General features: G+C 38.4%; 1 protein-coding gene across 3 annotated transcripts in view; it reads left to right on the forward strand.

The window, feature by feature from the left end:
* NTRK2 (neurotrophic receptor tyrosine kinase 2) overlaps nucleotides 1-22,250 on the forward strand; it is a 274,910-nt gene extending 252,660 nt beyond the window's left edge. For all 3 annotated transcript variants that reach the window (XM_056524265.1, XM_056524272.1, XM_056524255.1), the window contains 2 exons: nucleotides 19,192-19,350; nucleotides 19,983-22,250. In XM_056524265.1, the coding sequence (XP_056380240.1) occupies nucleotides 19,192-19,350; nucleotides 19,983-20,168 (345 nt within the window). In that variant the 3' untranslated portion in view covers nucleotides 20,169-22,250. The remainder of the gene's footprint in view (nucleotides 1-19,191; nucleotides 19,351-19,982) is intronic.
* The last annotated feature ends 3,633 nt before the right edge of the window (nucleotides 22,251-25,883 follow it).

The following is a 25,883-nucleotide window of genomic DNA, read 5'->3' on the forward strand; positions in this document are numbered from 1 at the left end:
GGCCGTTATTTTGTGACGAGCAAATGAACGGGAGAAATAGTGCATGCACTAATTATCCCTTTACTATCGACCATCAAAAAATAACGGCCGTTATTAATAACGGGTGATAATGGGTTAAATCGGCTATTAGAAAAATCCCATAGACTATAACGGGATTTTGTAACGGCCGTTAGTGATTTTGTGCCGGCTGTATAACTGCTGATTTCCTAATGGGTGTTCATAACTGAAGTGTTTTTATAGTGTGAAAGGGGCCTAATTTTGTCAGTACGTAAGTAATTACAGTATTAGAAGAAAAATATATATTTATTAGGGAGAAGTGTCCAATTGAAAGAGGGCCTTATTGGGCTGCCCTGAGCTTGAATACAAATTGAGATAGAGTTAGGCATAGAGGCATTTAGGTTCCATATAGTAACCTGGGACACATTTACTCTCAGATGTTGCAGCTGGGCCTGTAGATCCTAAACACTTGTAAGTTGCCAAAGCTGGTGTCCCAGCTGGTCCCATGAATACTTGATTGGTAATAAATCTGGCAATTGAGCAGGCCAGGAGCATACTAAAATCTGGCAGAGACATTACTGGGAAACCCTTGCAGTGAGTTGTAAGGATTATCCTGCTAAAAAATGACACTTGTGGCCACAGGATGTCCTGTATATACTGCTGAACTGTAAGTGTTCCTCGTGTTATTGCTGGGGGTGACTGACTGTCATATGCAATGGCTCTTCAGATTATCCCACCATCAGTTGAGGAAGTATGTTGCTCCACAACAAAGGAAGGATTGAAGTGTCCACCGCAAGCAAAAAAAAAAAAAAGGAAATTTTCCTTATTGAATTCCATAATGTGAAAATAACCTTACTTTTACAAATCCCCTCCTTAAATGTATGTTGTTGCTTTACTTCATTGCCTTATTTATTTTATTATTCCAATCAGGCTTGGACTGGCCCACAGAAAGGCATCTAAATCCTCAGTGGGCCGCTAAGCTAGAGTGAGACCTCACACTAACACTCACTGTGTCTCTTTGGCTGACTGGCTGTGCAAGTGGCAAGATGAGGAGATGTCAAGTCACTTGTGTCCTGTGACGGCATAACAGGGAGCCTATCTTCTTCCTCATTGGGGCCTTCTTTTGAACTCACAGTGAAACCAGATGGATTCCATTTACCCTATCAGCCTGTTTTGGTTCCACAATACCTTATATACCTTATATTTTGCAACCAGTGTGCCCCCATCTGTTGCAAAACTACAACTCCCAGCATACTGGGAGTTGTCATTTGGCAACAGCCTGAGGTCCACTAGTTGGGAAACTAGAGTAATGGCTCTTAAAAGTACGAAAACTAAAACTGGCTGAAACATTAAGGAATTCCTTCCTAACCACACCTTGACATAACAGGATCACAAGGGCCTTAGATAGTAACCGCACCATGACCCAAGTCTGACACTGAATCCAATAGCCTTTTGTGTACAAATATGTAATGTCTGATGAAGAGACCTAGGTTGTCTGAAAAGCTTTCTATCATCCGATCATTGGTTTAGTAAAAGGAAAAGAACATTACAATAAACAACATTAAAAGCTATGAGTGAATCCTGGATTAGTTCAGAGATAAACAGTGTGAAAGTTTTTTGTCTCTATACTGATGTCTCATTGTGACTGTTATTAATTTGTATTCCCACACCCTTCTGTCTCTTTAACATTTGACGTTGCCCGGGATAGGTGTCTCAGGTAAGTGTGTCTTATCGTCTTTTTAAAAAATAAATAAAAAAAAATTAAAAAAGTGTACCTCCAGTGCTTTTATGAAAAATCATGCACTTTAATTTTAATTTGGTGGTAAAATAGCTTTTTGAGCTTCCCACTCGGACTCCATAGCACTCATTTGCAGTGTGAATCCCAGTGTGATTCTATGGTGCTGGGTCACACTGGTGCTGGAAGAGAACAGGCGCTCAAAAAGCTATTCTGGTACCGAATTTAAAATCTAAGTATTATTTAGAAAAATTACCATTATGCACAATGCTGCACTATAGTAATCTTTCACAGAATGTAAGAAATCATTGGAGGTACCCTTTCTGTTTCTGTACTGCTTCTCTAACAGGGAGACCACCGATAGGAGATTTAGGGTGCAAAAGCAGGTACACAACATTGCATATAGAATTTGTGACTGTACCAGGAATCTTATAGTCTGACTGTGTATTGGGGATCTATATCCTGTATATGGTCATTATGAGAACAGGACTTAGGTTCTTTTTTGTGTTTTACAGAACTATAAACCCCCTGATCATAATGCTTTTTAGTTAGGTGGTTGTCAGTAACATAGCAGGGGCATTTCTGGGAATTTTATTTTCATATGGTCCTTCTTGTGTAGGATTACATTTTACATTACATATATGTTAAACATATGTTTGTATACATTTGTATTTTTAAAGTAAAACAATTGTGTTGAGAATAGAGAGTATGGTAAATGTAATGGAGCATGCAGCAGCCATGCTTGCTTTGGTCATAGGGAGATGGCATCTTTTGCTGTTATAGAGGAGGCAGAGAAGCCAGAGAAGGGACATCCTAAGAATCAAATCAAATAGGTTTATGGCACTTTTCACCCTTTTTAATACAAACTGCATTTGTATCCTGACAAATTTAAAGATTATCTTTGAAAGTTGACTAAAACCTCTGGTGCTCTATTGGACCCAATCCCAGATAATACACAACAGCCTTGAATAACATCTTATGGTCACTCTGAGGTTATTTTGAGGCAGATTTATCAAAAATGGCTAAAAGTAAAACAGTTTTTGTTGCCCATAGCAACCATTGACAGTTCAGCTTTTATTTTACCTGAGCAGCTTAACAACACGGGGCGTGAATGTACGTCCTGATGTCCTGGTACATAACGCACCAGGATGTACATTTACGTCCTGTACATGACGTCACCACCAGGGCGGTGCTCTTATCAGGCACATCAGGTCCCGGCTGCAATCAGCAGCCAGGGACTCACCGGTAATGGCGGACATCAGCGATCGCACTGATGTCCGTCATTAACCCCTCAGATGCCTTAATCAATACATTTTAAAAAAATTGAAAAAGCCCCTCCCCCAATAACAATTAAAATGGCCCCTTTTTCCTATTTCATTCCAAAAAGCATTAAAAAAGTAAACATATTTGGTATCGCCGTGTGCATAAATGTCCGAACTATCAAAATATAATGTTAATGATCCCTTACGATGAACGGCGTAAACATAAAAAAAGTCCAAAATTGCTGCTTTTTTGTCATATCACATTAAAAAAAAAACAATTCAAAAGTTAAAAAGCATATATACAAAAGTGGTACCCATAAAAACTAAAGATCACAGAGCAAATAATGAAAGTTATTTTTAAAACATTTGAACATTATAGGTGGTCAAATTAGAGTGATTTTAAACATACTAATTTTGTTTAAAAAGTTTGGGATTTTTTTTAAAGCAGTACAATAATAGAAAACCATGTAACCAAAGCTATCATTTTGATCATATTGATGCACAGAATAAAGAAAATATCTAATTTTTACCATAAAGTGTACAGAGTGAAAACTAAACCTTCCAAAATTAGCAAAATTGGACTTTTCTTTTCAATTTCCCAGCACAAATTAAAAGTTTTTGGGTTGCACCATACATTTTGTGGTAAAAGAGTGACGTCATTACAAAGGACAATTGGTCAGGCAAAAAACAAGCCCTCATATGGAAATATAAAATAATTATGCATTTTAGAAGGCGAGGAGGAAAAAATGAAAATGCAAAAATAAAATTGGCTGTGTCCTTAAGGGGTTAAGAAATGAAAGCTGAGCTGTAATTGGTTATTAAGGACAATGAAGAAAGTTTTATTAAAGACACTTTTGATAAAGTCCTCTTTAGTGTACACACTGAGATTTTTAGTAGATAATTTCAGCTTGGAATCTGCTTTGCAAAATAATGAACAGTTTCATCCTTTCGGGGGAATTTTTCATGGATTGCACTGCTGTCAATAGGGCCATAGCGCCAGTGGCAATTGAAAAAGTCAATAATTTATGGAACAATCTGCGAGAGGTTCCAACAAAATTACAGGGTTGGCCATTTATATGGATACACCTTAATAAAATGGGAATTGTTGGTGATATTAACTTCCTGTTTGTGGCACATTAGTATATGTGAGGGGGGAAACTTTTCAAGATGGGTGGTGACCATGGCGGCCATTTTGAAGTCGGCCATTTTGAATCCAACTTTTGTTTTTTCAATAGGAAGAGGGTCATGTGACACATCAAACTTATTTGGAATTTCACAAGAAAAACAATGATGTGTTTGGTTTTAACGTAACTTTATTCTTTCATGAGTTATTTACAAGTTTCTGACCACTTATAAAATGTATTCAATGTGTTGCCCATTGTGTTGGATTGTCAATGCAACCCTCTTCTCCCACTCTTCACACACTGATAGCAACACCGCAGGAGAAATGCTGGCACAGGCTTCCAGTATCCGTAGTTTCAGGTGCTGCACATCTTGTATCTTCACAGCATAGACAATTGTAAGGGTGCCATTTGTGAGTAGCTAATATCCGCCGAAGGGATATTCGACTAATGCCACACTCCAGTGACATGTAGCGAGTGCTACGCTGTGGGCTCTTGCTGAATGAAGCTAGGACAGCCACTGATGTTTCTTCATTAGTGACAGATTTCATGCGTCCACATTTTGGCAAATCCAACATTGAACCAGTTTCACGAAACTTAGCAAGCAGTTTGCTAACTGTAGCATGGGAGATGGGTGGTCTTGTAGGTGGTCTTGCATTGAAATCTGCTGCAATGACCCGGTTACTGCGTTCACCAGACATCAACACATTTTCTATCCGCTCCTCACGTGTTAACCTCGACGACATGTCAATGGCTGTAAACAAAGAGAAACTCGTAAATAACTCATGAAAGAATAAAGTTACGTTAAAACCAAGTACCAGTGTTTTTCTTGTGAATAAGCTTGATGTGTCACATGACCCTCTTCCTATTGAAAAAACAAAGTTGGATTCAAAATGGCCGACTTCAAAATCGCCGCCATGGTCACCACCTATCTTGAAAAGTTTCCCCCCTCACATATACCATTGTGCCACAAACAGGAAGTTAATATCACCAACCATTCCCATTTTATTAAGGTGTATACATATAAATGGCCCACCCTGTACTGCCGATCATTGATTGGCTGAGCAGGCATTTCTTTCATGTCAAAAAGTGGCGAAGAGTGGAGTCTTAGGCACCATCAGAAAGGCAGTGGAGGGGGATCAGACAGGTGGGTATCCCATACTTTTTTATTTTAAGGACCTTTATTTAAAAATGGTTCTTTTCTGGACAACCCTGTAATTATTCCTATTGGTGGTGAACTTGGTATGTATTTGGTGAACATATTAGAATGCTAAAGTGGTCTGTAGGTGCAAATGGACAGCCAATGGTTCCTTCATACTGTTTTTTTTTTTTTTTTTTTTTTAAACATGGATTGAAATCTGTGTGCAAACTGTATGGATTCTGTTTCCTGCTGTGTTCAGTGGGGATCTCCCCCATAGTTCACAGTGGATTTTTTTCTAACACAGAAGTCCAGATTTGCGGAAAAAAATTTGGTGAAAAAGTCAATTCTTTGAAAGAATCTGTGAAAATACTGCATGCGGTAACCTGTACAAGGGTTGACCCTATTAGACCTGCATATAAAATCAAAGGGTATGCTCCACGACATTTCTTAGGTGCAGAAGGTCTTTAGTTCTGGTTGATGAAAATACATTTCAATTGTGCAATAACCTGATGCAGCCTTAAACCAGTCTGACCTTACATTTGGCAATTCTTTAATTGTCATGTTATTTGGCATGATGACTGCAAAATGGCAAGTGTTGACCACAACTAACCACTAAACTGGAACATGTGGATGAAATAGGGAAGACATACACAGTTAAGATTTAAGCCTCTTCTGAAGGACCCTGATGACTGTGATACAACCTTATCCAGCCTAGACCAACCCCCTTTAAGATCAACCATCTCTGATATTACTAATTCTGATATTACTAATGCATGTACCTCTTGAGAAATCCAGTGCAATCCCACTTTAGACTGATGTATGAAATGCAGATAATATTTGATACATAAAAGACTAAGACTCTGAAAAAAACCTTGGCAGGAAAAAAATATACACAATTCAGAACAATGCCAGAACACGATTAATGATCCAGTTGGAAACCACGAATAATAAAAAAAAGACTTATCTGTTCCCCTTCAATTGTCTATGCTCATATGACCATTAGCCCGTCATTAGCCAAGAAATTGTGTTTTTATGTTTAAAGGGGTACTCCGGTGAAAAACTTTTTTTTTTTTAAATCAACTGGTGCCAAAAAATCTTAATCCTTCCTGTACTCATTAGCTGCTGAATACTGTAGTGGAATTTCTTTTCCTTTTGAAACACAGAGCTGTCTGCTGACATCATAAGCACAATGCTCTCTGCTGACATCTCTGTCCATTTTCGGAACTGTCCAGGGTAAAAGGAAATCCCATAGCAAACATATGCTGCTTTAGACAGTTCCTAAAATGGACAGAGATGACAGCAGAGAGCACTGTGCTCCTGATGTCAGCAGACAGTTCTGTGTTTCAAAAAGAAAAGAATTTACGCTGTAGTATTCAGCAGCTAATAAGTACAGGAAGGATTAAGATTTTTTAATAGAAGTAATTTACAAATCTGTTTAACTTTCTGGCACCAGTTGATAAAAAAAAAGTTTTTCACCGGAGTACCCCTTTATAGGGGCCAGTTTTATTCCCTGTTTCTTGCTCAAAATGGCAAAGATATGAGAGTTGTGTAAGCTGACCAGAAATACTAACATCAATAAGCACAAGCAGTCTAAAGGGCACAACTCTATCCCCTTATCACAAGACCTAGGCATCCCAGCTTCAACAGTTCAAAATATTTTTAAGAAGTTTGCACTTCTCCCAAGCAAACGTAACCCGGCACTGTCCTGATTCCGTACGCCAACAGAATACTCCTGTGCTTGCAGGATCAGTGCCAGCCATGTTAGCGGTATATCCCCTCAGTGTGTCAGGCATATGGTGCTCACAAAGGAATCCCAATGTGAACATGAACTTGCAATAGAAAGTAGCGTTGGAGCATTCACCTCATACACAGATATTTGAGCAGTAAAGCATCTTTATTGAGGTAGTGGGTAAGCATACAGCAGGGAGGTGGAGAGATGGACGAAGCACGAGGAGCATAATACAGACTGTCGCCCACCGGCTGGACCCACCCATCCCTGTTCCATCTCTCCACCTCCCTGCTGCATGCTTGCCCACTACATCAATAAAGACGCTTTACTGCTCAAATATCTGTGTATGAGGTAAATGCCCCAACGCTACTTTCTATTGCAAGTTCATGTTTTTAAGAAGTTTGTTTCTAATGGAATAGTCAAGATTCTTGATTCAAGATGGAAAAAAAATTATTGTGCGACAAAATTGAAGAAAAAACTAAATTTTGTAGCTTTTGGTGGCTTCTGTCCCTACGCAGTAAATTTTTTGGTAAAAATTACACCTTATATTTATTCTGTAGGTCCATACGATTAAAATGATACCCTACTTATATTGGTTTGTTTTTGTCGTACTTCTGGAAAAAAATCATAACTACATGCAAGAAAATGTACACGTTTAAAATTGTCATCTTCTGACCCCTATAACTTTTTATTTTTACGTGTATGGGGCGGTATGAGGGCTCAGTTTTTCCGCCATGATCTGAAGTTTTTAGCGGTACCAATTTTGTATTGATAGGGCTTTTTATTCATTTTTTCATGATATAAAAAGGGACCAAAAATATGCTATTGCTAATTTTTTTGCGTGTACGCCATTAACCGTGTGGTTTAATTAACTATATATTTTTATAATTTCTGCATGTGGCAATATCACATATGTTTATTTTTATTTACAGTTTTTTATTTTTTTTAAATGGGAAAAGGGGGGGGGGGTGATTCAAACTTTTATTAGGGAAGGGGTTAAATTATCTTTATTGCCTTTTTTTTCCACTTTTTTTTGCAATGTTATAGCTCCCGTTGGGGGGTATAACACTGCACACACTGATCTTTTACATTGATCACTGGTTTCTCATAGGAAACCAGTGATCGATGATTCTGCCGCATGACTGCTCATGCCTGGATCTCTGGCACTGAGCAGTCATTCAGCGATCGGACAGCGAGGAGGAATGTAGGCGACCCTCCTGATGTCCTACAGTAGTTCGGGATGCCACAATTTCGCTGCAGCGATCCCGAACAGCCCCCTGAGCTAACTGATATTAGTTTACTTTCACTTTAGAAAGTTTCAAAGTTGAAAGGGTTAATAGCGTGCGGCACCACGATCAGTGCCGCGAGCTATCAGCCACGGGTCCCGGCTGTTGTTAGAGGCCAGGCACAACGTTATAGAAAGGGAGTGGGCGGAGGGCGTACAGGTATGCCCTCCGTCCCCAACAGGTTAAATAATGCTTTATTAGTGTTAATATTGCTTCACAATCATCATAAATAATAAATAACAAATAGAAAAAAGGTAAAAGATGAAATGAAAACAAGAAGAGAAAGAGAAAAGAGTAAAGACAGGAGGGAAATTACTTATTTCCAACCTATTTCTTCTTCTTATCATATTCTCTATAGTTTCATATACTAAGTCCAGCAAGTAGTAAAATAGGATGAAAGAGTTTTGTTTCAATTGACCCAATCCAACTTGTTCATTCATCACTCTTGCCTCCTTCTCCCTCCACAGTCAATTCATCCAACCTACCCCTAAGTGGTTCCCATGTCTTCATTTTTATTTTTTATTTAATTGAGTTAGCTATTTTCTTCAGTGTAAGTGTCTCCATTGTGTACACATACTTGAGTGAATTAATAATCTCTTTTAGAGTAGGGCTTCCATTTTTTAGCTATAGCCATGCGGGTAATGGAAATTACATGAAAAATAATGATTTGCTTTGAAAGTGGTAACCTATCTAATCCTAATAATAGGGCTACCCCTGGACCCCAAGGTGGGTTCTGCCATAATTCAGAGATAGCCCTACAGCTCCATCATATGTGGAGCGGAGGTCCCTGTTCAGTCCCACATCTCCCACAAAAGAATGAGGATCCAGGGCCAAATTTTATCATACGAACTGGAGTAAAGTACCACTGGTACAATAATTTACGAGAAATCTCAAAATGGGAGACACAGTGGGATTTATGTGTTTTATAGGGAGGGAGTATGATAGGATCAAAAGTTCCGGAGGGAAATCAAACGCAAGTTCTTTTATCCAGTCATCTTGGAATTTAAATGTTAATGTCTTGCATGTTAGTGATATCCCACCTTTATTTCTAACAGGGTTAGTCTGGGGTTTTCCTCATAAACTTGAAAGTAGCAGTTAGATGGCATCATTGTAGAAAATGTATAAAAAAAATCTCTATTAGAAAAGGTTGTATTTTGCAGATATTACATCAAATGGAAATAAGGTGGTTTTTACAACTGATGTCCCCCAACATTTTAATCCCATTTTTCTCCCACTCCGAGAAATTAGATTCAGGTAGTAAATTGAATTGAATAACCTATATTAGTACCGTCTCACATTTAAAGGGGGTCCTGCTCTGGACTGATCCTGACATGGACAGAGGTGTCAGCAGAGAGCACTGGGGTCAGACTAGAAAGGAAATTCAAAAAGAAAATAAATCCCTGTGGAGCATACAGCAGCTGATAAGTACTGGAAGGATTAAGATTTTTAAATAGCAGTAATTTACAAATCTGTTCAACTTTCTGGCACCAATTGATTTGAAAGAAAATGTGTTCCAGTGGTGTACCCCTTTAATGAAATCCAGAGTTTGAGTAATATTAGTTTCTTGCCATACCTTCATACTTGCTGCTGTCGTTGGGCTGATTGTGAGGGGAGGTTTTTCCTGAATGGATAAAACCCAAATAGCTGTTTTAAGTGATGGAGCTTTATTCATGTTGCACTCTGCCTCTACCCATTTTAAAGTGGTGTCATTATTCCACCATCTTTTGAGTTGAGTTAAGTGTATGGCCTGACAGTATTTCAATAACTCCGGTTATCCGAGCCCCCCCCCCCGTTGGTACTCTAGTTGGTTTATCATTTCAAATACATTTCAATAAGATAGACTGTAGTTTCCTTATTGTTACATGTGGTATCTTAAGAGGAAGATTAGCAAAGGTATATTTTAGGTACTAACAAAGATTTTAGGTAGTGATATCATCTGTGTTACTGCTATCTGCCCCAACCATGATAAAGGAAGATTAGTGGAGGCCTCTATATTAGATTTTAATTGTTTTTGGAGTGACTCGATGTTGATTATGACTTGGTGAAGTAGTTAATATAATTCCTAAGTAAGAGAATCAGTCGCCCATGAGAAGGCATATCTATCCTCCAATTCAATTTTATCTTTTGGAGATAAAAAAAATTGGAAGTGCTACTGTCTGCCACTGGTTTTAACTGACCTTAAATGAGACCTGGTCTCAGTCCAACTGAAAGTCTTTGGAAAGAGCTAAATCTGATACTGGATAAGGAATCTTCCAAATTGAGAGAACTGCAGTGTGAGGGTGGTGTCACACATACCGTATTTTGTAGCGTATGTGCTGCTGCATATTTTCCTACCCATTGAAGTCAATGGATAGCAAAATGAGCTTTAGAAAATATGCAGCAAAATATGGTATGTGTGACACTACCCTAAGGTTAAGTTTCCACTTGTTTTTTGGAATACTGCCACTGCAGTTTTTGAGCCAAAGCCAGAAATGTATTCAAAAGGAATAGGACATATAAAGGAAGGACTTACACTTCTCCTCCCTTATGGATCCACTTCTGACTTTGGCTCAAAAATTGCAGCGGCAGTTTTCCAAAAACTGCCAGAAAAAGAAAACCAAGTGGAAACTTAGCCTAAAAGGGAAATAAACTACCAGCAGTCAGGAGTGAGAAGCTGACAACATGCGGATCCTCAAATGCATTATCCAACAGAAACATTGGCCTTACCACATGTCTCCTACAAACCACTGAAGGAAAAAAAACATTGACTCTTTACCCCCATTAAGTACCACCTAAATTCATAGATGATGAACACGATTTTTTATGTATTAATAAAACCTTTTTAAATTGCTCTAATTTGTTACAGCTTGGTAATAAAATTATTTTACTGTCTTCATAGCATTTATTTATCATCTAATAATTTATTATTCATAATGTTGTACTATTTATGATACCAAAATATGAATGCCTTAATTTTCCACATAATATAAACCTCATATAGACTGATATTTGTTTTTTTTAACTGTTTATAAATAATCAGTGGCAACATGCCACAAACTACCAGAACACTGGCAGCATGCCACAAATTCCAAAGTACCATGCCAAAAACATTAGCATCAGGACCCTGTGTACAAGAGCAAACACAAAGAAAGAGATTTATCAAACCTTGTGCAAAGGGGCAGTAGAGCAGTTGCCCATAGCAACTCATCAAATTCCAGCTTTTATTATTCAGAGGCGGTAGAACCTGCATATATATAAGACAATTTTGGCATATCCTATGGAAATGACACATGTCCAAGCTAGGAATACCCCTTTAATTTATGGTGGGGTCTGAGGTCTGAATTTATCTAGGGGGCTGATTTGTGATCTAATAATCATATAGGTCTGGTCTGGGATTTGATTAATCTAAGGATCTGGTTTAATTTAGGAGACTGGTCTGAGGCCTGGTTTAATTTAGGGGTCTGGTATAAGGGCTACATTTATTTAGGGATCTGGTGTTTATGTGTGCAGGATTGGTCCACTGTGTGAGCTTTGTGTGTGCAGCATGTGTCCACTGAGTGTGTGCTCAGTATATATCCACTATTTGGGTTGTGTATGTGATATGTGTTCACTGAGTGTGTGCTCAGTATATATCCACTATTTGGGTTGTGTATGTGATATGTGCCCACTGTGTGAGCTTTGTGTGTGCAGCATGTGTCCACTGAGTGTGTGTTCAGTATATATCCACTATTTGGGTTGTGTATGTGATATGTGTCCACTGTGTGAGCTTTGTGTGTGCAGCATGTGTCCACTGAGTGTGTGCTCAGTATATATCCACTATTTGGGTAGTGTATGTGATATGTGTCCACTGAATGTGTGCTCAGTATATATCCACTATTTGGGTTGTGTATGTGATATGTGTCCACTGAATGTGTGCTCAGTATATATCCACTATTTGGGTTGTTTATGTGATATGTGTCCACTGTGTGAGCTTTGTGTGTGCAGCATGTGTCCATTGAGTGTGTGCTCAGTATATATCCACTATTTGGGTTGTGTATGTGATATGTGTCCACTGAGTGTGTGCTCAGTATATATCCACTATTTGGGTTGTGTATGTGATATGTGTTCACTGAGTGTGTGCTCAGTATATATCCACTATTTGGGTTGTGTATGTGATATGTGTTCACTGAGTGTGTGCTCAGTATATATCCACTATTTGGGTTGTGTATGTGATATGTGTCCACTGAGTGTGTGCTCAGTATATAGCCACTATTTGGGTTGTGTATGTGATATGTGTTCACTGAGTGTGTGTTCAGTATATATCCACTATTTGGGTTGTGTATGTGATATGTGTCCACTGTGTGAGCTTTGTGTGTGCAGCATGTGTCCACTGAGTGTGTGCTCAGTATATCTCCACTATTTGGGTTGTGTATGTGATATGTGTCCACTGAGTGTGTGCTCAGTATATATCCACTATTTGGGTTGTGTATGTGATATGTGTTCACTGAGTGTGTGCTCAGTATATATCCACTATTTGGGTTGTGTATGTGATATGTGTTCACTGAGTGTGTGCTCAGTATATATCCACTATTTGGGTTGTGTATGTGATATGTGTCCACTGAGTGTGTGCTCAGTATATAGCCACTATTTGGGTTGTGTATGTGATATGTGTTCACTGAGTGTGTGTTCAGTATATATCCACTATTTGGGTTGTGTATGTGATATGTGTCCACTGTGTGAGCTTTGTGTGTGCAGCATGTGTCCACTGAGTGTGTGCTCAGTATATCTCCACTATTTGGGTTGTGTATGTGATATGTGTCCACTGAGTGTGTGCTCAGTATATATCCACTATTTGGGTTGTGTATGTGATATGTGTTCACTGAGTGTGTGCTCAGTATATATCCACTATTTGGGTTGTGTATGTGATATGTGTCCACTGTGTGAGCTTTGTGTGTGCAGCATGTGTCCACTGAGTGTGTGCTCAGTATATATCCACTATTTGGGCTGTGTACTTGATATTTGTCCACCCCGTCTGTGTGTTTCAATATGTATATCCAAGAATAAACAATAAGTATATGATGATTTTCATTAATATGAATGACACTGGCTATTTATGGCATGCTATAGAATTTGTCAGTAAGCGTACCATCTTTGTAACATTCATTCATGTTCAGATCCATCCTCCTATTTGTATCCTCCCATTTAAATCAGACATCTGAAAAATTTGACCCTAAATTGAGTTACAATATAAGCAAATAGTCAATATTTGAAGATGCATGATTATATAAGCTTCACCATATGTTTCATCATAGAATAATCTATTTCCTGATACCTAAAAAAAAAAAAAAAACAATAAAAAGCAAGCAATAGTTTCACTATAGTGCCCTCGTGTGGATTCTTTGCTTCCTGTTTACAATGCAAACTGCATTGTATTTGGAGATCAAAACCAAAGTATTTGAAAATCTGGCAAATTTACTCAGCTCTCAGTTTTGTCTAGATATGTGCACAATACTAAAATATTTTACATTTAGAATTTTGAAAATCTTAATTTAGAAAATACATAATACAAGAACATGAAGGATATGAGGTTGATAAACTGCATTATCACAATCAAGCATTACCAGAAAGGGTATTATAGCAATAAAGGTTAAAAAAATATTAAAATTGGTAACAACATAGTTTTGGGTGTGCTCTCTGGATATATTGCATATACTCCCTGTATTCACTATTACAGCATAGTTTCTACATTTTAGCAGTATGAGACTGTTCCAATAGTATAATACTCCCATTGTTGGCAATATATCAGCAATAATTGATAAGTATTATTGGTGCACAGTCCTTGTCTCGTAAGGTAAGATTGACTGTAAATTACTGTAAAATTATAAAGATTATTAAAGGGGAACTCCGGTGGAAACAAGTAGAAAACAAATGTTTTCAAATCAACTGGTGCCTGAAAATTAAACAGATTTGTAAATTACTTCAATTAAAACATTTTAATCCTTCCAGTACTTATCAGCTGCTGTATAAAACAGAGACATTTGTGAATTTCTTTTCTGTCTGACGATAGTACTCTCTGCTGACACCTCTGTCTGTGTCAGGAACTGTCCAGATTCTATCCCTATAGTAAACCTCTCCTGCTCTGGACAGTTCCTGACATGGACAGAGGTGTCAGCAGAGAGCACTGTTGTCAGACTGGAAAGAATTTCACAAATTTATCTGTAGTATATCTGTAGTACACAGCAGCTAATGAGTACTGGAAGGGTTAAGATTTTTAAATAGAAGTGAATTAGAAATCTATTTACTCTTTCTTGCACCAGTTGATTTGAATTTTGTTTTCCAATGGAGTTCCCCTTTAAGTAATAATTGTAGGTACAAGGAGTTCTCATGTCATTTCTCATAGCTGATAAGTTTTGAACATTTATTCCTATCGATGCTACATGTCAACTTGCATTTCTAAAATTTGTATAAGTTTTACCATGGCCTCAGGCCTTTACAAGAAATGCTCAGTGATGTACATCCTTATAACAAACAATATATTACCCCAGTTTAAACAAATGACTGCAGTTTAATTAAACATCCAACTCCCCCCGAGAACGCTAAGATATGTGGTACTCTTTGATGCATGAGAAGGGAAATGTGGTCACTAAATATTTGGAAGCTGGGCTCTATGCCCCCTCTCATCTGTGTTAATCCATAACCAGAGTTTTAGATGTTGAGAGAAGGTCACATGTCATGATCTCATTTTTTACATAATGAATTAATGCAATAAATTCCCATGTGGCCATTGCTCGTTTTTATAGTAAATGGGAGTTAGTCATGTACACTTGGGATACCTATACAACCCTGAGGAAGTTGACATAATTGCACTAGCTATGCTACCAACAGTGTAACATTGTAGTCAGCAGCTACTGACATCCTTTGGGGTTTTCTTATGTGCAATATAACATTTAATATAAATTAACACGTCCTTACAATGATAAGCTAAAATGTTTTGGTTTATTTTTATGAGTGGCCTTAAACGGATACTCTGGTGAAAAACAAATGTTTTCAAATTCACTGGTGCTAGAAAGTTATACAGATTTGTAAATTACTTCTATTTAAAAAATCCTTCCTGTACTTGTCAGCTTCTGTGTACAGAGGAAGTTGACTTGGTCTTTCCAGTCTGACCACAGTGTTCTCTGTTGACACCTCTGTCTGTGTTGGGAACTGTCCAGAGTAGACACAAATCCCAATAAAAAAACTTCTTCTGCTCTGGACAGTTCCTGATATGGACAGAGGTGGCAGCAGAGAGCACTGTGGTCAGACTGGAAAGTACTATACAACTTCCTCTGTAGTATACAGCAGCTGATAAGTACTGGAAGGAAGAACTTTTTTTTATCAACTGATGTCAGAAAGTTAAACAGATTTGTAAATTACTTCTATTAAAAAAAATCTTAATCCTTCTAGTACTTATCAGCTGCTGTATACTACAGAGGAAATTATTTTCTTTTTGGATTTCTTTTCTGTCAGGACCAAAGTGCTCTCTGCTGACACCTCTGCCCATGTCAGCAACTGTCCAGAGTAGGAGAAAATCCCCATAGCAAACATATACTGCTCTGGACAGTTCCTAAAATGGACAGAGGTGTCGGCAGAGAGCACTGTGGTTGTGATAGAAAAGAAATCCCAAAAGAAAATAATTTCCTCTGTAGTATACAGCCGCTAATAAGTACTAGAAAGATTAATAATTTTTAATAGAATTTACAAATCTGTTTAACTTTCTGGCACCAGTTGATTTAAAAACATTTGTGTACCACCGGAGTACCCCTTTAATATTATATGTCATCTATAGATGTGTAAAGGTAAAGGGACAACTAAAGAGGGTACAAACATCATTCATAAGTTCAGTCATTTTTTTCATCCACTAAAAGTGTAAAGTTCTTTATTAAAGGGTGGAGAGACGTATCTTGGATAAGGATGTATGTCTAAGCCTAGTTGTCATTTAACCATCCACTGATTGATATTAATGTGACTTTAGTTCCCATTGGGTCTATGAGAATGGTACTCATAATGCTTAAACTTTCAAATCTATTTATGTTATTTATTCATTCATTTTGTGGCCAGGCAATTGCCTCTGTGCTGCTCGGAGCTCTGAAACCCTTATGAGAATTTCATAATGGCTACAAAAACCACAACATCAAGATCATAATGAAGCTGTAATTGTTGAGGTGCTGGCTATTCTTTAAGGGGCTTTTATTTATATCTAAACCATTGAAGATGTGGTTCCATTTACTTCACGGAGATGCTATGGTGTGGTTTTTGTTTTTTGTAAGGTTGTCTGTCACAGTAATGTATTGTAGTGAGTTTAGCTTTATTGAACAGATGATGGAGACATAACAGGAAGCAGTATCAATAAATATAGCTGTGATGGATAGGCAAGGTGATGGGTATTGAGTGTCCTAGGCTATTATTCACATTAACTGACTTTCAGTGTCTTCCTACTGTCATTCTGAATTGTTTGTTACAATATTTATTTCTATTTTAGTCCACCCCATTGTGTGGTAAAGTATAAGAAATATCATTATCCGCCCTGTGTGGTTTAAAACATCATTCGTATCACTTTAGAGTCTATTATCTTTGTTGATGTGATTTATATGTTTATATAAACAAAGCTTAATTCATAAAAATCCCCAAGGATACGTTCACAAGGGTAAAAACTGTTTGGAAAAAAAATGCCTTAAAATCAGTTTATCGTTTGCTGTGGGATTCTTGGTGATTTTCTGACATTTCTTTCTCCCATTGACTTAAATGTGAAGGTCCAAGTGGAAGTGCTCTGAAAAGTAACATGTCACGTCTTTTTCCGGCACTGTTTTTTGAAAACTATCATTTTTTTTAAATTTTTTTTTTACAATCCCCATTGAAACCTTGCTTAATTTTGGGCATTTTTGGAATTTTTTTTGCAAATATACCTTAAATGTGCTATGATTTTAAGATACCTCATCTAAAAATGGTCCCCAGATTTTGACCTTCGGGACTGCATTTGTTAAGGTTGGGTTAACTTAACTCAGCCTAAGTCTCGATGCAACTGATGCCACAACTGATGACAACTTGTCATCAGTTGTGTGGCATCCAGCATCCATTGTTTCTGGACAGCAGTGCCCTCTGGTGTGTCCAACCATACAACGTCAAAATTGAGATGCTGGATGATTGTGAACTGTCTCATTCAAATGAATGGGGTCAGTTCTAGTATCAGTTTCCCTTTGGTGCACACTGGAGGCAAACTGTGCCGGACTCTGGACGTATGTGAACCCAGCCCAACAGGACAGCTTTGAGCCTGATAAGTACCTGACCTTTATGAGTCTATTGCATCTATATAGGCTCCAATATCAAGTGAACAACGCAGCAGCTTTGTGCCTTTCAGGAGAAACTGAAGGCCCATGGTTATACAGTAAAAGTACATCAATCTGATATTATTGAAACTTGATAGATTATAATATTATATAAGTTATTGATTGGCAATAGAACTATATAAACCTCATACAGTATTTGAGAAATAGGAACCAAAAGTGAATTAAAATAAAAGGCTAAAATTTAATTTACAACGCTACAGTTACTGCTACCTACTAGTATGTTTTTTCAAGTGTGATAGGAAACCAAATTTTTTAAGAAAAAATTATTGAGATATAGCCTATGGTTATATTAAAACCCAGAGTTGCACAGAGACAATTTTGTGAAATAGCAACATACTGAAAAGAGTTACATTACATATGTAATAGTGGTGGGGGAAGTGTGTCATATGGGCATAAAGAGGTTAACCATGCACAAAATAAAGTGTACCATTACAAAGTCAGCTAAGAAAATATATAAAATGTTGTTTATGTCAGTTGCGTATAGGACAGTAGAGCCTGTATTATATTAATTTACAATGTAAACAGAATACGTCAGACTCAGGAAGGTCTATGGCTCATTAGAGTATCAGATGTCCAGTCTGTGGTTCCTCCGCAGCCCCCATATTTTCTATGACCAAAGTCAGAGCCTGAGCTAATGCATTGTAAAGTGATACTCTTTATGTGAATAGAAACTTGTGCAAAGAATATTTTATTGGAGGATTGTCTACGTTATGATTTAAGGGGAACACACATAAGAAAACATTGTATAAAATCACATTATGACCTTTTAACAGCTTGTTATGTAACTTGTTACTATATGATAACTTGTATTGTATGATAATTTAGGTACTCTAGCTTTTGATTCACTTTAGTGTTATGACTAGATACATAAATCACAAACTCCCCTACAAATTAACTTTCATTACACACAATAAAAAGAAAACTCAAATGTTGCTGATATATCACATGAAGGTTAAAAACCATATTACCCAACACCAGCTCTACACTGGGTATTAGCATTAATAAGGCATAACATATTTGACACTGTGGTCAATTCTTCTATATGCTGAAGGGATACTCCACTTTAGATAAGCATATCTCCGATCTCACAGAGGTCAGACCCCCGCAATCTCCTGAATGAAGCCACCATATCTCACTTTTGGACATTGCTTCTCCTTGATAAGTTATGGAATACACTAAACAGTAACAGCCTGCTCAACCAATCACTGTTCAGCATAAGGAGGCTGTCGTGGAGGGTGGGGGCCACTGTTGTAGAGTGCTCCGCAGGGAGAAGCAGTGTCCAGAGGTGAATCTCAGGGCACCATTTGAGAAATGGTGAGGGGTCACAGAGGTCGGACCCCCCACAATCAGACGCTTATCCCCTATACTGTGGGTAGAGGATACGTTTGTCTGAAATGGAGTACCCCTTTAAGAGTAAGCAATATGCCATTATAAGCATGAGGATCTGTGGACATTTGTAAATAAAATAAATAACTGATTAAGTCCATTTTTAGTTCCCCCTTTTTTTAAGTATGTGTTTGCACTTTTCTAATAGTATATTACAAATCTTAGTGTAAAATATCCTTCTTGTCTTTAGGTTGGAGGACATACTATGCTACCTATCCGTTGGATGCCTCCTGAGAGTATTATGTATAGAAAATTTACAACAGAAAGCGACGTCTGGAGTCTAGGAGTGGTGCTATGGGAAATTTTCACTTACGGGAAGCAACCATGGTACCAGCTATCAAATAATGAGGTTTGTACATGTTGTATGTAGAGGATGGGATCTGCTATTTGAGGGTTTGTTTCATCTCGATACCTGACCCCAATGATGAGTAAAAGTAAGCCAGCTAACAGATACGAATATAGACTAGACAGTTTAAGGCTATGTTCACGCAATTTTTTGTGTCTAATTTAAGCTGTAAATGGCTGAAAAAAGAAAATTTGCAGCATGCTCTAAAAGCCATGCAGAATTTTTGGGGTTTTGAAAACTGTAACAGATTAGTTCTCAACATACTCTTAGCATTATCCTTCTACAATGGACTATATAAGTGCTTCAATCCCGTAAAGGCTGGTATGGAAATGTTGTTTATAACTTTGTGGATGTTTGTATAAATTAGAAAATATTCTTGAACTGACATTTTTAAGAAAATTTACAAAATTCTGCTATTGTTAGCACCGCAACTACCCTTAAAAAAACGATTGCCATATATATATGCCTCATGGTATCTTGTTGATATTCCCATTTTTGCCTTGCCTACTTTGTGTACCATGACTGCATCTTCTGAATCAGAAAAAATATTCGTCACGGAAAATGAGCGAATGAATCAGAGTTTCCAAATGGATGCTATCAGTAATCTGAAATCTCCTTATTCCTCTCTCTTGCAGGTGATCGAGTGTATAACTCAAGGCCGAGTCTTGCAGCGACCTCGCACTTGTCCGAAGGAAGTCTATGATCTAATGTTAGGCTGCTGGCAGAGGGAGCCTCACATGAGGCTGAACATCAAAGAAATTCACAGCCTCCTTCAGAACTTGTCCAAGGCATCCCCTGTTTACCTTGACATTCTTGGCTAGACGTTGAAGGTGTTATCTGTATGGGCTTGATAAATGAATGTGGTGAACAGCCGCTGAACTCCATGAAATGTGTTATAACCTCTGACAGTATTATTAACAAAGATGCTGAGAAGCTATCAAAGGGCAAGCAACACAAACTTCTCCATCTGTACAATACACAGTATTGATATTTGCCATTAACAAGTTGTATCTTTTTATCCTGAGCCTATCTCTTCTTTTACTTCTTCCTTTCCTCTTCCGTCTGTTTGTCTCTCACTGTCTTTCCTACTCCGTGCTTCTGCCTTTATGTAACTCAGCATACATAAACAAAGGCCTTAAAACCTTATCTGTTACTCAGCAGGATCGCATGTTTGTCCACCACATCTAAAAATGCCTTCTTGTATTCCTGCCTTTGATGTGGATGAAAAAAGGGAAAAATATTGTATGACACAAACTTAACAACTTCTGCTGTACATACATGTAGACTTTCTATTGACTGTTGCTCACCTCTACGTTTCGGGCTATGTGCACTAATGGCAGACCATTTCTGGACATCAGGATAAAGTGTTTGCAGAAATACATTTGTGGTAGTAAGGACACATGCCAATGGGAAGACATTTAACCATCTACCTAACAAAAAACCTGAAGAAACACAATCAACGCATACTGTTCTGAAGAGAATAAATCCACCCTGCTTTGTATGTGGCTAGTCCTTTATCACTATATACCCCATAATAGAAAGAAACATGTTGCTTGCTTCCAGCAAGCTGCTCTAGCTGTCTTCATCCTTTTCTTTTCTAAGTGCAGTAAACCATTGTTAGAGGCTGAATCAATCGTTGTAACAGACTGAAATCATCACAATGTGATGCCGAATTTATCGAATACAATGTCCAACAGACAATCTCTGTCACTGACCAGTTTACAAAGCCGTTCTATACAACTCAAAGAATACACATCATGAGGAGTGGAGGCCAAGAGCTCAGAAAAAAGCTTGGATTGTTTTGTATGGAGATGGGCAGAGGTGATACGGGAAGCCTAACACATGTATGTTATTGTTGACGAAGAAAAGCCTCAGATGAGGGCTGCTGCTTGTATTCTGTTCTGGTAACAGAGTCAGTAGGCAACGTTGCAACCAAAAGATGTCGATGGTATGCATTCAACGGTTGGTGGCTACCTTGGTTTTTCTTTTTTTTAAATAGTTTTTCATCCGTGGGCTCCGGATTGAAGTTTATATTTCTCTATATTACATTGTAAAAACAAAAAAAAATGTGGCAGCCTTTCTACAAATGTATGTGATGTTAAACTTGGAGGCAGCGCATGCTTATATATGTTACCGGCATGATGTGTCCAATGCAAAGATATTGAAAGTTGTTCCCCAATACACATACAGTACAGGGATTCACTCTGTATCACAGTCACATTTACCATAGTGTAGAGAATTATCTTTCAAGAGGACAGGTGCGGCCCTACTGTAACACCATGCATTCCTCTCTGTGGGGGTTAGTTTTCGAAAGAATGTAGTAGCACAGTAACGGAATTTACCATTTGTATAGGTAAATGTAAATAAATGCAGTATGTTGACTTAAAACTGGTAATTGTAAAATATATTTGAGACTTAAGATAAAGTATATGAGTATTAGCCTCTGTGACGGAGGCCTTAGTAAATAAATGAATCTCATCTCTTGGGGTCTACTAATGATTGTAACACATCTCTATCAAGGTTTTAAAGCAAATTATAAAAGTGAAACAATGATACTTGTACAGATGTGATTTGTGCTATTGCTTTGGTACATTGTTTGAACTTCTACTCTTGATTTACTATGTATACTTTTTCACACCCGTTTGCAGTAAAAAAAACTAAAGCGTGTGCCTATTTGCTTAGTTAAGATGGAACAGACAATATGTACTATTGGTGGTCTAAAAAAAGAAACAAAAACTGTGGCACATAAGCGAATGTTTGACATTCTCAAGCACTTGCCTATAAAAAACAGTTCTATAGTTCCATTTTCTCTACACCTAGAGTAAGTCTCAAGTAAGACTCTGAGATGTACAGGATACTTACATTGGGATTCTAAAAATAAATCTCTGCCTTTTAATTCTAAACTTTGGGTTGCCTGGATTTTCATTAGATATGGTGATTGTTTATTATCATGATATACTAAGCCTTTATATTGTTTATTCTATAGCAACTAATAACACATACGAGGGGAGAGAAAAAGATGCAGGTGGTGCTCCCTGAGAAAGTATATTCACTGATGTGCACCCTCCACCACACCAACAGTGATATACCGACCTTGGAAGAGCCGCACTGGGACCTGTGCAGCCCTTATGTTAGATGAGCTGCAGCTCTCCCGCCGGCATCGGACTCCTAAGTAAGAAGCCGATATGCAATGTAGGGAGATAATGTGGGAAAAAGCCGGTGCAATGGAGGCGCTGCTCAAGTGGTGAAATTACAGGAATACTCAGGCGGTGCAGGATAATGAAATTTTATTGAAAGTTTTGGGCAACGCATTTAGGCATCTGCTGAGGCCTTCCTCAGGTCCACTTAACTGTTCCCAAACTCCATTGGTGTTCAATGTGAGAGAGCTGAATAATGATCCTGTCCGGCGTTCGCACCGCTGCTGGTATCTGATACCAGCAGCGGTGCTGACGCCGGACAGGATCATTATTCAGCTCTCTCACATTGAACACCAATGGAGTTTGGGAACTGTTAAGTGGACCTGAGGAAGGCATCAGCAGATGCCGAAACGCGTTGTCCCAATACTTTCAATAAAATTTTGTTATCCTGCACCGCCTGAGTATTCCTGTAATTTCACCACTTGAGCAGCGCCTCCATTGTACCAGCTTTTTCCCACATTATCTCCCTACAACTAATAACACATGTGTTTTAGTATTTCATTACGAACCAATGTACAATAACAAGTGATGGCTGTTTGATCGGTGAGGGATAAAGCATTGCTTTAAATGTAATACATTTGGAACTGCAAACAAAAGAAAACTTTCCAAACTAGACATGATGTACAAAGAAATAACTTAATTATGTGAAGGAATAATAATGCACCATAAAAAAATCATGATCCTTTTATTGTACCAGTATTTCTCAGCATGTAAACCCTGCATCTAACCATATGAAGAGATAAAGTCCAGATCCGAAATGAGACAACTTTTACCTCACCTTCCCCGAAAAAACCCAGGAAAACAGTCAATTGTAGACAATATGGACCTCATTTACTAAGAGTTTCGGGTTTTTACTAGTGGGAAAAGTTGTTTCAGACATGCAGGATTCCTCTCTATTCACTATTGGGAAAAGTCGGGAAAATTTTCTGACCAGCTTTTTCTAGGTTGATATTTCCAGCCATTTACCCACAGGATTTTCTGTGAATTCCATAGTAAATCGGTCGGGTTGTGAAAACACGCCCCTTTTTGACCGACCATGCCCCCTTTTGCGACAGACCACGCCCCTTGTTCGGGTTTGTCGGATTTTTCAGGCGCACACTGGTGCAGACATGTCTCAGACATGTCTCAGACAAAATAACCAGACAAAAACTGGTCGGTTTCAGCTTAGTAAATGAGGCCCTATATATTCATAACAATGAAGTCCCAAAAGTAAAAAAAAATGTTTCATATACCCACCAACAATAACTGGGACATTTTGCCTGCTTATTGTACATGCCCTAATCTGACCTTTTTCTAGTGACCTGACTCTGTCTTCTTCATTCTGATTTGGACCTGATCCTGTCTCAAATCCTGCTAGATTCTATTCTTGTCCTTGGTTTGGAATTTGTACTACATAGCTCTCCTGGTACTGCAGGGGGGGGGGGGGTTGACCACTGGGATATCCCAGGATCTTGAGAATGGGGCTCCAAATCCTTTCTCTATGGAGATGCCAGATATTTATGTTTAGCACTCTTCAACCACAACCTGCAAAGTAAGTCTCAGAAATAAATGTATCCCTCATAGTATACCAATCCAGTCTTCTTTCCTGCACATCTCACTCGTGGTGACTATCTGCACTATTATCCAAGGTTTGATTAAAAAAAAAAGCCAGAGATTAAATGTGCAAATTAACCTATTTTAAAATCTTATTGAGAGACCTAGACTTTTTATTAAAGTGGACATGTCAGCAGATTTTTAGAATATAAAGTATGACTGTATAGAATTTTGACCTTAATCAGTAAATACCTCTGATTAGTTAATCGACTTCTTCAGTGCTGACATATCAGAGTCTAAAAGATATGCAAATTAGGCTTTGGAGCCCACTGGATGTTTTCCTCGGCTGCTACAGCTCAGCAAAGTTTAGCCCCTTTCCCAGTTAGTCACACCCCCTCAGACAGAGGAGATGAACAGGAGACAAGTGCTCAGAAAGGAGTGACTAACTGGTAAAAGGGCAGAGCTGTGCTGGACTCTAGTAGCCAAGAGGAAGGCCCAGTGGGCTCCAGAGCCTAATTTGCATATATTTTACATTCTGATATCTTGGCCCTGGATGTGTCAATTAACTTATAAGAGGTATGTAAGGATTCAGGGTCAAATTACCTATTCAGACATGCCCTTAATGTATACACTAAAAACTTGCTAAAATGGCCACTTTAAATGTCTGAAACCACATTTTAATTGCATTCATTACCACTTATGACATAATGGAAGATTAAGTGCAGAATTGTATGGTGTATTGACCCACAATTGTATTACTTTGATGTAAACAGAACAAGGTAGAAGCTTCAGACACTGCCCAGCCATGTTGTTCAATTGATCTAAAGGTAGCCAGGCATAGCTGCAGAATGGTAATCTTCAGATCGTTGATCATTATGTGGTATGCACACATCAATGTTTCCCTGGACAGCAAAGCTACAATGTAATCTCTATCCAAAGAGAACAGATGTGCCAGGACTTCCGTAATAATGGATTAGAGTACAACAATGCTAACCAGAACTGCATAAAGATGATTGCAAAGTAGGCCCCTGAGCTGGTGGCAGTACTAGAGCTATGGCATGAAGAGCAAGAGGTGCCAAGGTGTCCAACCAAGATGAGATGTTCCGGGGAATAGGGACCAGCAGGTCTTGGGGGTAATGTTGCACAGAAAGTACATTAGCCTATGTGTAGACTTCAAAAACGGTGTTCATGGCATGAGAAAACTGAGTTTGGGCCTAGTGGAGATGATGTGCACCTTCTGTGTTACCTATAGGCTAAACTGGGAAGTGAAATCTATAGGATTGTGAGTTTTTAACTCAGAGGCTCCAGAGTCTCTTGCAGGAAACACTTAGGTTGCCACCCCTAAGCCAGCAAAAGCATACATGTGGATGGACTGAAGACACAAGACAGCAGTACCCAGGCAGTGGGCAGAGGTCAGATGGCCCTAGTTAGGCAGGTAAAGTCCATTCATAAGAAGGAGACAGGCAGAAGTCAGGACTGGCAGCAGACAATAGACATGGTCAAAAAAAATTGTCAAATTGATACCAAATAAATCAAAACACCTTTGCAGAGTACTGGATCCAAAGTAATTTTAATACTCGTGGCCAGAGCAATGGGGTTGAATTCCTTATAGTAGCCTGAGCAGCAGGTGAAAAGACAATGACAAGAGGCTTTGTCTGGCTCTTTAAGAACCTGTGAGGTGACGACGAGAAGAGACATAACCTTTGAGAACAGCAGCGGATCAGGGGAGGATGCTGTACTGAGATTGGGAGGTAAGATTGCATTAACCACTGTAAGTAATAATTCCTCAATGCCGGTCTACCCAAC

The sequence above is a fragment of the Hyla sarda genome, chromosome 1, assembly GCF_029499605.1.
Source record: "Hyla sarda isolate aHylSar1 chromosome 1, aHylSar1.hap1, whole genome shotgun sequence".
NCBI lineage: Eukaryota > Metazoa > Chordata > Amphibia > Anura > Hylidae > Hyla > Hyla sarda.